Source organism: Dermacentor variabilis, chromosome 11 (genome assembly GCF_050947875.1).
Source record: "Dermacentor variabilis isolate Ectoservices chromosome 11, ASM5094787v1, whole genome shotgun sequence".
NCBI lineage: Eukaryota > Metazoa > Arthropoda > Arachnida > Ixodida > Ixodidae > Dermacentor > Dermacentor variabilis.
The window spans coordinates 112663211-112675170 of NC_134578.1; the positions used below are offsets into that span (position 1 = coordinate 112663211).

At 45.4% G+C, this 11960-nt stretch overlaps 1 protein-coding gene across 1 annotated transcript in view; it reads left to right on the top strand.

Moving 5' to 3' along the window:
* Positions 1–6667, top strand: part of LOC142564064 (uncharacterized) — a 33128-nt gene extending 26461 nt beyond the window's left edge. The window contains exon 5 of the mRNA XM_075674886.1: positions 3028–6667. Coding sequence (XP_075531001.1) covers positions 3028–3224 — 197 coding nt within the window. The 3' untranslated portion in view covers positions 3225–6667. The remainder of the gene's footprint in view (positions 1–3027) is intronic.
* Positions 6668–11960: the final 5293 nt, after the last annotated feature.

The following is an 11960-nucleotide window of genomic DNA, read 5'->3' on the forward strand; positions in this document are numbered from 1 at the left end:
CCGGGTCGCTGGCCTACATGGAAAACTGTGGTTCTTGCTTGTGGTCTGTCATTTATTGCATAAAATTCATTAAATTCTGGAGTCTTACGTGCCGAAACTACGATATGACTATGAGGCAAGTCATAGCCGGATTAACTCTATTAGTCGGGTTCATCGAACGTAGTTTTTTTCGTCAGCTACTGTCGCACGCCAGGCATCAGATTCTGGGGAACGAGCCAACGTTCTGAGAGCACGTGGTGTGGACACGTCTGGCCCTGGGTTGCCTTGCTGTGCCTTGCTTGACGCTTGTGGTGTGGCGGCACTTTGGGACGGCGGGCGCCCTTTCGTTTTCGTAATGCTGGCGTCATATATTGATCAATTGTTTCTTGTACAGTTGGATTTCAATCTCGTGGACAGTCTTTGGCCACCGTAGCACGACCGACGTCAGTTTCTTTACATCTTAATAGTGCTGAAATTCCTACAATATACACTTAAGATTGGTACTGGGGATCACCTAGAGGATGCATCATGAAACGTCTCTTTGGGTAGGCTGCCTTGGCAATTTACCAGAATTCGACTAAGCAGTTTTTTAGAAATGCGGTCAGAGTAAAGGATGGGCCTCGTCGGTCAAATTTCAGTTCAGTGCACATACTTACCGGTTTTGTTTCAGCTGCACCGAGTCTTTAAAGTCAGAACGCTTTCTCTGTAGATGTGGCCCCGTGAGCAGCTTTCGTTTCTCCTTGCTGTCTGCGGCGTTGGCCTAGCGCTTTAATTCCTGCGGGCCGCTCAATTTACATCGTTCTGTAGTAGCTCAGTGGCTATGGTGTTGGGCTGCTGAGAACGAGGTCGCGGGATCGAATCCCGGCCACGGCGGCCACATTTCGATGGGAGCGAAATGCGAAAACACCCGTGTACTTAGATTTAGGTGCACGTTAAAGAACCCCAGGTGGTCGAAATTTCCCGAGTCCTCCACTACGGCGTGCCTCATAATCAGAAAGTAGTTTTCGCACGTAAAACCCCATAAATAAATTAATTAATTAATTAAGATCGTTATTTAGTCGGGCGAGACGTGTCCATTTCCACGAGCCTGCTGTTTGCGCTCTTTGATCATAACTACGTTTGGGGAAAACGCACTACCTGCGGGAAATCTCTCTCCAGCGCAGGCGTGCAAGTTGTATTAACAATTGTAGCAGATTCGAACGAAACATCCTGACTGAATGCAAAACAAAAAACAAAGAAAGGTATGCTACAAAGGCAGGAAAAGCGACAACCTGCTTTGTGTAACCGGAGTTAAGCGAAACTATATTAGTGTAAGTCACTGTTCAGCGAGCCACTTGCTAGCCTCGCTCATGTCTTTCATCACCTACGTGCCTTTTACGGAATCTAAGACTGGCTTGAGCTTTATAGGCTGGATTGCAGTTTATGCAGAAACGATTCTTGCGTCTAAGTGTTCCTCAGTGGCACGTTCAGTGGCGTAAGCAACATTCTTCACATGTCCCCAGCGGCGCAGATCAAAAGGGGAAAGATGCGGAGGCGTGTTCGCCACGGAAAAGATCGACTGCAGTCTGTCCATCGAAGAGGGCAGGCGTTTTGAAAGCACCTCGTTGACCTACGAGGGAATTGCAAACATTTGCCGTCGTGCTGACGCCACGCTTTCTCTGGGACAGTTAGACGTGATTCGGCGGTTAATTCCCCGACGACTTATTTCAGTATTATTTTTTCTATATTGCCCCAGTAGGCGTCTCATAAAACGAAAGTGAGGGCCGATTGCCTTGTCATTGTAAATCCCACACCCAAGCGTTAACCTACCAACGTTCTTATGCTTAGCTCACCAAGCCAGTGGGAATTCAAATTTCCCCAAGAATGCCGATTGAGAATGCACACAGCTTAATTTGGATGAAACCGGGCTTCATTTGTCCAAATAATTTTCTTGCGAAATTCAGGTGACGTCGACATCAGAAACGCTCTTTTTCTTGCCAGTTTTGATATCAAGGCGACTGCCAAAGGGAATTAATTATTCGGGTAGCTTCCACGTACATCAACTCCGCTATTCGAAATTTGTTGGTCGGGCTAGGTAGTGCCAAAGACGGACTCGAAAGTACTCATTTGCTGTAGCCAACTGTTAATTATACTTAAATCTTTATTACGAAAGTTTCATTTAATCCCCTCACGGGTGATGAAATTGCTTTTTATCTGGAGGCTGCCAATTCGTATACTGGAATGACAACCATAAGATTACCGTGATTTTCTTTATTTTTCAAGTTTTAAAAATTTGGTGCAACGAAAAAAAATACACAGTCGGTATAGTGAACTGGGTATCTAAAGACACGGGCTTCACGATATTGTATCAGCATAAAACGGGCGGATCATCCTCATTTTCCTGTGTATGTCTTAAGCAATTTCGGCGTTACAGAAGTAGTTTTCGTTATATGTGGCCGTTTCATAGCGGGGTATGAGTGTGGCCAACATAGGACTCTTTCATGTGTCGTAGCGCCGCAAGAGACCAGATCAAACAATGCTACCGGCAAGTGCGCTAACTTTCAGTGAGTTTTATTCAGAAAAATGGTGGTCCCAAACGCATTAGCATCAATGAGCACGTAAAAAAGGCATGTAAGAAAAATAATATACGGAAAAAATAAATCCAAAACGAAAAATGTTGCAGTCATACAGCAACAACCTTATTTAATAATTGATCTTTGCGGTGATCCTATATCAACCAATACATTACTCCGCGGTAACTTGATTGACCAAAAACGTATATAGATAGGTCCTACGCACTCACGATTTTCTTGTCACCACAATTTACTCTGTGCGTTGGCAATGTATAGGAAGGGCCCCAATATTCCCGAATCGATCATATTTGCTGACGCTGTTTGTAAAAAAAAAAAGAAAGACCTGATGAGTTCTTGCAGTTCTGTAACAAACGTCGGCGCATAAGTGTCAAGTGCAGTAATTTCCTGGAACGTGCGCTTTATTTGCGAGAAATGAATAAACGTTGTACCACCATTGCTTGGAAGGCGCGTAACAAATCACGCGTTCTCCACGCAGAGCATTTTGTGCCGCCAGAGGGATCCTGCCCGCGGCCGTCTCTCCAAGACGGGCTGACTGTGAGTCCCGACAGGAAGTGGTACGAGACGGGCTCTCGCGTCCGCTACAGCTGCCAGGGAGGAAAAGTTCTCGTCGGCATGCCCAGCGCTCAGTGCCACGAAGGCCAGTGGATGGGACGCAACCGAAGCTGCCTGTGATACGCCGCACCCGAAGACTAGATTCTCTCGTTCTTTGATCTTGCGGCGAAAGTTAGCCAGACTTGAAAGCAGAGATCAAGCGTTGTCTATAAAGAACGTAGCTTTCAGAGCTTGGTTTTACGCATGGTAATGACTGGATTTTATTAGTGTGTGTAGGTTTTCACCAGTAAGTTAGTTCTCATACCACTGTATCAAGTTCCCGCGCAGGGTAACCTTAAAAGCAACGACGTCATCAATCACATACATTTTGATCATCATTTATTATTCCCTTAAAAGTTCCTGCTCGGGGTATAACACGGGAGAGGGGTGGGGGGGTGTTGTAATATACAGTATGCACTCGAACTACTGAGTGACCCACGGAAAAAAACAGTGCGAAGTTATGCTACAAATGAAAGCAGTTGAAAAACAGCAAGATAGACATCATTAAACAAGATCGCTCCAGACTTGGTTGAAAACTGTTAACAGCATATAGGCGGCGGAGCGAAATGCACAATTCCAAAGATTTGGGGCAAAAAAGTAAGATTGAAACACAAACCAACATTAAACAAACAAAAAGCAAGAAATGTAAACTGTAGTTAATACGTAAGTTGTGTCAATAATTAATCACGAAATGTTACAGGGTCATGTTCAAAGATGGCCAATTCAGGCAGCTTATTCCACTACGCTATGGCAATAGGCAAAACGGAATTGTTATATCGTTAGTAGAACCGTGAAGACGCTGAACGTTAAATGAATTGAAAATACGACGAGAAATGCGGGCCGCTGGGAGAAGGAAGGTTCCGCGGAAATGCAAAAAAAAAATATAGTACATTCTGTTAAACAGGCAGAGTAGGGCGACTCAGCGCCGGCATAGTAGAGAAAGAAGGCTGAGGGAAGATTACATTTCACTCCTGCTTTGGTTGTAGTCATCGTTAGAACATATAAATCGAGCTGCGCAGTTTTCGAATTCTCCACAGGAGTTATCGAGGTAAGTTTATTATGGGTTTCAAACAGACGCAGCATATTGCAGCTTCATACGTACCGGCCTGCGATGTTTCGTCACTCGGTTGTCCAACATACAGGGGTGACAAAGATAGATTCCTTCTGATGAAATACCTCGACCTCGACACGTCTCCTGCAACTTTTATTATGCGTTCAACCCAGGTTAATTCTGTACTAATTAGGACGTCAAGGTAGCGGTATTCTCGTACCTTCGATATCGGTGACGAGTGCAACGAATATGTATGAATGGAATTCAAGCGTACCCGAGAGCCATGCATAATTTTCCATTTCGAAACAATAAGTTTCTTCATCCACTTCGAGCACCAGTTTTCAATAAGGTCTGTCATTCTGCTGATTCACCTGATCTTCGTAGTTATTGATATAATGGTAAAGTATGCAGTCATCTCCCAATGGGCGGATTGTGAATGAAATTTCAACGGGTGTCGTTGACCAATATTAATAAAATCCACGGACCAAGAACCGAATCCTGGGAAACACCCTATGTTACAAATACTTTTGAGAAATCCATGCCATTGAGGTCACTCTGAAGCAAATATAAGACAGGATAACCCAAAGCGAAAGCCATGTTGTTTTGGATGAAAATTGATTTGCCTTCAAGGTGTTGTGCTATGTGTGAATATATGATGTGCTCCAGAAACTTGCAGGCGATACAGGTTAGTGAAATGGGGTGATAATTAGAAAGGTCTAACTTATTTTCAGTCCTGAATACAGGTACAATATTCGCAGTTATTCACTCCTTTGCAAAAGAACGCTCAGGGAAAGGCTGCATAAATATTAACTATAAGATGCGTCTAGAAACAAAATTAGTAGCCTGTAGTATTTCGGTAGTAATATTGCGAGGTCTGGCAGCACATTATATTTGAAGTTTATCAATTAAAATATATATCCCAGTGGAGGTAACAGTGACAGAAGGCATCCGGGAAAAACCTGATGTCAGTGCTATAATTGCACCAACAGTTGGCTCACAAGTAAAAACTGATGTGAAGAGCGCATTCATTACATCTAAATAATACTCATGAGGAACACCATCATAAGAAGCCTACCAACACTGACACCAAGGACAATACCTGTGCTTAATAAATGAAATAAAGAAACGATGAATTATTGGAAATGAAAGTGGAGGAAAAAAACAGTTTGGCGCAGGTAGAGACCGAACCCACAACCTTCGCATTTCGCGTGCGATGATCTAATAATTCAGATACCGCGGCGCCCTTTCCCCATCCACTTTCTTGGGTATTTATGTTTAAGAGTAGAACCCTGGGAGTGCTAGCCAGCGCCCCCACCCGCAGACCTTGGTGGCGGAAGTGGAACATCCTTTCTGCCGCAGGCGTCACGTGAACGTGATCTCGTGATCACGAGAACGCCCAAGAACATGTATGGGGAAACCGCGCCAGCAAAAAGTCGGATACAAACTGGCTCACCAATTACATGAACAATATCATTTACGTATACTGAGAACAGCAAGGGACCAAGGACACTTCCTTGTTGTACACCTGATCCCAATGGTAGCTGCGGTAAGCAATGGCCATCCATACTTAAGCACTGCACTCTGTCGCTTAAGTATCATACAACCCAAGAAACTATAAATTCTGGTGAGCCTAGAGACAAAACCTTTACGATTAGTTTTGCATGACATAAAAAATCAAACGCCTTCTTCAAGTCCACGAATATAAGTTCAATCTGACCTGACTTATCAAGAACACAGGCGAAGCTGTGAACAACTGTTGTCAACTGGGTGACTGTGGAGAGCCCCTTTCTTAAGCCATGTTGAATCAGTGTTAGTATGTTATTATCAGTTAAAAACTTGTTTATGTAGTTCGCGATGACACGCTCCAGAATTTTACAACATGACCACGTTCAAAAGATTGTTCGATAGTTTGCAAATAGCATGCTGTCTCCTTTTTTTCAAGACAGGAAAGATTCGAGCAGTTTTCCAATCGACAGGAATGTTAGCCGATGATAGGGAAGCACGAAAAATAACGACAAGAAATTTAGCAAAAACCTCGGCATACCTGCGAAGGAAGGGGTTTGGTATATTGTCAGGCGCAGGTGACGATTTAGCCTTTAAGTTTAGTAACATGGAAACAACACCGGGTTCTGATTTAAGGGTAAGTACTTCTTACCCGTTTTTAAGGCTCATACGTAATGGTTCGGTGTGGCTAGAAAAAAGCACTGAAAGTGTTCAGTGAAGCTTTAAGCTATACTACGCTTGGTCACTGATAGACGCGCCATCGCACACAATGCGGTCAACTGCCTTCTTTTTTGTGGACAGCTAACGCCAAAACGTGTCGGGAGACTTTTTAATAAAATTGGGAAACACGTAATTCAAATAACCGTGCTTAGCCTTATAGATTGCCTCACTTAACCTTGTCAGTGCCATTTGCACTGTGTTATTAGATTTTGCTCGCCTGTATCTTTTAATTCTTCATTTGCGGTGCAGTATATCCATATATATATATATATATATATATATATATATATATATATATATATATATATATATATATATATATATATATATATATATATATATATATATATATATATATATATATATATAGTTCTTGGTTATTTGTAATTGTATTCGGCAGGACATTGTCCAGAGAGTAGGTGCAAAGGGTCCGTAAAAGTGCTCCACGGTGATTCGACATCATGTCCTTGAAAGTTTTGTAGGTTATGGAGCAGATAATCCAGAATACTTTCGTCTTTAACACGAGAGAAGTCTTTAATTACAACTGGAGTGACAATTGGTTTTTGCACCCCGAGGGAACACGTAAGGCACACCAAACGGTGGCTAGAGATACTTTCCTCTACAGTTATACTGTAATTTTCAATCGAACGGCTGTTAAAGATAAGATCCAGTAGTGAAGCAGAATTCTTTTTAACACGAGTTGATTGATTAACAATATGGTGAACGCACGCACTCAGGATAATGTCAGCCACGTAAGCAACATGCTCATATTTATCACTATTCGAGAATGGGCGATTCCAACCGACATTTGGAAGGTTAAAATCCCCAGCTATAATAATTCTGTCATGCTTAAATCTCACCACGTGATCATACAGACGATGCCAGAATTCGCGGGCAAATTGGGTGCACGATAAACTGCAGTTAGATTTAAAGAGCGTGGCCGACATGTTAACTTACGCGCGATACGTTCGTGGTTATCGATTTAGTGCGTCAGTAAAGCCGGTATATTTCGTTTCACAACTCCCTCCTCCGGTGAACGTCTGTCCTTTCGTGAAACTTGGTACGATGGTTATAAACATTTTCATCATCAATATCACTGTGCAGCCATCTTTCTGTGATTACAATCACGCGGGGAAGATGAATTAGAAGGGTAAATTCAAGTTCCGTAACTTTGTTTACAAGGGTGCGTGCATATTTGTTTACGAGCCGATAGTCAGATTCTTGAGACTACTCTTTTCACTTTTCATAGGAACTTTTCCCCTGGCTCAATAGTTTTACTGTCAGTTCCTACTTTCATCCCAATTATACAGATCGCCATCGATTCATAGTTTATCGTGTATAAGTGTTACTCTCTTGCCTTGTTCCTTCTCGCTTTTGGCTCTATTGCCCAAAAGCTTTCTTTTCTGCATTGTATTAGGCGAATAGTCATTCTGGATGAATAAGTTGCATTGAGCTGGTGTGCATGTTGCAGTACATGTTGTTTTTCATTAAAATCTTGAAAATATACTATCACATGTCTTTGTTTACCCGCCTTTCCAAGGTGGTGAATTCTGCGCACTGATATGCAGGACGCATTTAGCTTTACGCAAAAACTCTCAGAATTAACGTTTTGTTTCATGTACAGATCTGTCTCTTGAATTTTCAGTTTCACCAAAGACGATAGGGTCAATATAGGGTCAGACGATAGGGATAGGGTCCTCAAGGTGAACGACTTTCTCACGAAGAGAACTAACAGTTTTTACTTACGTGACATTCTTACTTTTCAATTTCGTCTTTACGAGCAGTTTTTCCTTGTAGTTCAATGAACCGGCGGTTAAGTTCAGTAAACAAGTTCTGAAAACTTGTATGCTTGTTCTTAGTGCAGTAACTTCAGCAACTAGTGTTTTCTGGCATTACAGCAACTGCTTTAGCATCCCCTGAGTAGAAAAGCAGGGATTTATTTCTACATCCCCACTCAAAGAATCATGCGCACGCAAAACACTTCAACATCTTCTTCAGCAGCTTCAGTAACTGTTGGCGACGAAGTTAGCGTATGTAATGCTCTCGTATACAAGGTGTTGGGGGACAGAGACCGAATTTTTAGATGTTTTGACTGGTTGCCCAGATAATATCGTTTTACTCTCGCCACATGCTAGTCAAATTCTCATCTTTAGTGCCCGTATAACGGTTCTGGATTTTGGCTCAGGGTCTCTTCAAGGTAACCGACAACGGGGGCTAAAAGCATTTCGTGCTTAAATTTCGTCCCAGCGGTCACACACAGCGATCCGTCCGTGGCTTGTTCAGACTGCCACTCCGTGCTCTCTCGTTACTCATGGCACCAGCGCTTATTGTTGAAAGGCAGTGCACATACTGTTTGGGAAACGGCAACGTCTAGACTGTATAGTGCCATTTCGCAGAAACTCTCCGGCGAAGAATACCTTTTTTTTTCGGAGGCACGTACGAGAGATGGGAGCGTCCGCTTTGCCTGTCATTTATGGCGTGAAACTAAATGTGTACCAAACATGCAATTACAAACGCCAAGCACGTTTCGCACATCAGCGTCAAGTGCGGTATACGCCAATTTCATTGCACCAAAGCCTAAGCGCTTAGAGATATGTGCGGGAAAAAAGGCGCAGTTTTGACCGAAAGGTCAAAACTGAGCCTTTTTTATTATCGATTGCGATAGCAAATCAGTGCAAAGCTACACGAAGTAATATTAGTAGTTTTATTATTGCGATAGGAAATATATGGATATTCAAGGCGCACTTCTGCAGTCGCCGTTGCGTCGCCGTGAGGTTCCGTATGAATTCCAAGTGCGACAAAGTCATCGCCGCACGCCGTATGCTGTATGTGCGATTTGGAAGCGTGCGAGGGTAACCCGGCGAATGCGACACAATCTCGCGTATGCGAGCCAGGAAGGCGGGCCGAAAATACGCCCTTCCCGCGCGATACATGGGGCTCAGGCGAGGGAGGGAGGCGTTTTTCTGCGGCGGCTGCTGTTTACGCCGCGGCCGTGCCGGCGCCGTATCTTGAAAGCGATCTGCGACGTGGGCAAAATGCACGGCCGCGCGGGCCTCGTCTTCAAAGCGAGCTATTATGTTTGCAGACTGCGCGTAGTGCCGGTAGCTTGGTATGCGCTGTGCCTTCGACGTTGCGCTATCTCTTGTTTGTGTGTTTCTTTCAACGTCCTTGTTCCGCCGCGTTTAGATATTGCTGCGCGAACGAAGGATTACCAACTGGAGACTATTTACAACTATATTTACGGAGGAGAATGCAGCGCTGGCCCGTTCAGCCGACAGCTCGAGAGACAGGGGTCGTTTGTCGTCTTCGTCGAGGCGCCCGCGGGCACCGTCCAGAAGAAACACGCAATGTGCATGTATCATTATCCGCGGCGGCGCAAGCATAGTCTCAGTGCGTCTAAATATAGGCGACAACAGGAGAGTAATATTGTTTGAGGTGTGCGACATGCACAACGTCAATAAAATTCGGGGAAGATGAGGCACTGGTACTGACTGGGGCGATCTCGTGGATAACTATAGTCGCGGCACGCAACACTCGATGTGGGCCAGTGTACCGAGACAGGATTTTTTTCTGACAGGCCAACGTGACTAGTAGGGGACGACAGGAGTACCAGAGATCCAGGCGAAAAGTGGACGTCTCTGTTGGCGATCGTACAAACGCCGTTGCTTCTCTTGCAATGTCAGGAAGCGAGCGCGGGTAATTTGGCGTGCCTGGTCTGCCCTGGTGATGGCGTCAAGTGCATACTCGCCTCTGCTGCGACGGATCCAGTGGCAATGTCGGTTCTCGGCCGAACAAGAGAAAGAACGGGAAATAACCGGCAGTGTCGTGACGCGAAGAATTATATGCAAAAGTGAACTAGGGTAGGGCAAAGTACCATTCAGTATGGTCGGACGAGACATACTTTGCAAGCATGTCTGTTAAGGTACTGTTCAGACGCTCCGTGAGACCATTAGTCTGTGGATGGTAAGACGGAGTCAGCTTTTGCTTGGTATAGCCAGACTGCAGAATAGCCGACGACTTTAGAAAGAAATCTCCGACCACGGTCTTTGAGCGGTCACCACAGTCAGTTGGCGTGGAGGGCCATGCTGCAGAATCACGTCGTGTAAAAAAAAAAAAAATCGGCGACATCTGTGGTGCAGCTCGTTGGTACGGCTCTGGAGATGGCGTAGTGTGTGGCGTAATCTGTCGCCACAGCGACCCATTTGTTGCCTGACGTTGACAGAGGGAAAAGGCCAAGTAAGTCCAAGCCAACGCGAAAAAGAACGGCTTCGAAGGAATGTCGAGCGGTTAAAGCCACTCGGCAGGCAGTGTCGATGGTGTTTTTCGTCGCTGGCATTTCTCACACGCCGCAATGTATTTCCGGACGAAGCAGGCAAGGCCTGGCCAAAAGAAGCGTCGGCGAATCGGGTCGTAGGTACGGGAATGCCAAGATGACCTGGCGTCGGTAAATTGTGAAGTTGTTGGAGAACAGCTGACCGGAGGTGCTTAGGAATGACAAGGAGTAGGGCAGGACTGTCGGGGCGCACATTGTTCCGGTATAATACAATATCCCGGAGAACAAACAGGTGAAGGAATCAGAAACAAACAAGAATCAGAAGAAGATTCCAAGCCATCAATGATGGCACGCAAGGTCGCATCACGGCGTTGCTCGTCCACGCGTAGCCACGCGAAACAGAAAACGCAAGCGTCTGCATCGGGGTCAGGGTCGGCGGGTGGTTCGTCCACTGGATGGCGTGATAAACAGTCTGCATCTTGATGTAATCGGCCCGACTTGTACACTACGGCTTAGGAATATTCTTGCAGCCGCAGGGCCCAGTGACCAAGTCGGCTGGTAGGATCCTTGAGTGAGGATCGCGTGGTGGTCTGTGGGGACAGAGAAGTGCGTGCCATACAAGTACGGGCGCAATTTGGAAACCCCCCAGACGATAGCCGGGCATTAACAATCTGTAAACGAATAGTTGCGCTCCGCTGCTGTGAGGAGGCGGCTAGCGTAGGCGATAACACGATCTTGACCCTGCTGGCGCTGGGTTAAGTCGGCTCCAATACTGTGACCACTGGCATCAGTACGGACCTCTCTAGGAGAGGATGGGTCAAAGTGGACCAGTGTAGATGGTGTGGTGAGAATGTTGGTGAGCTGGCCAAACGCATCAGTTTGAGCGAGGCCCCAAGTAAATGGCACGTCCTTCTTCAGAAGATCAGTAAGCGTTCGGGAATTGCTGCGAAGTCTTTACCGAAGCGTCGGAAGTAGGAGGACAGTCCTACAAAACTTCGGATATCTTTGACAGAGTGAGGTGCAGGAAAAGTCGGGACAGCACGAATTTTCTCCGGGTCTGGTGGAATACCGGAAGTGTCGACGTGGTGGCCCAGCACTCGAATCTGCTGACGACCGAAGTGACACTTCGATGAAGAGGTCCGCAGCAACCATAGGACGAGATGTTGCGTCAGGGCAAATCGCATACGGTGGACATGGTGAAGAATCTGAGCAGACGTCTACTGAAAACGTCGTGACGTGGTCATCTCTTATAGCACGCAGCGTTGCAACC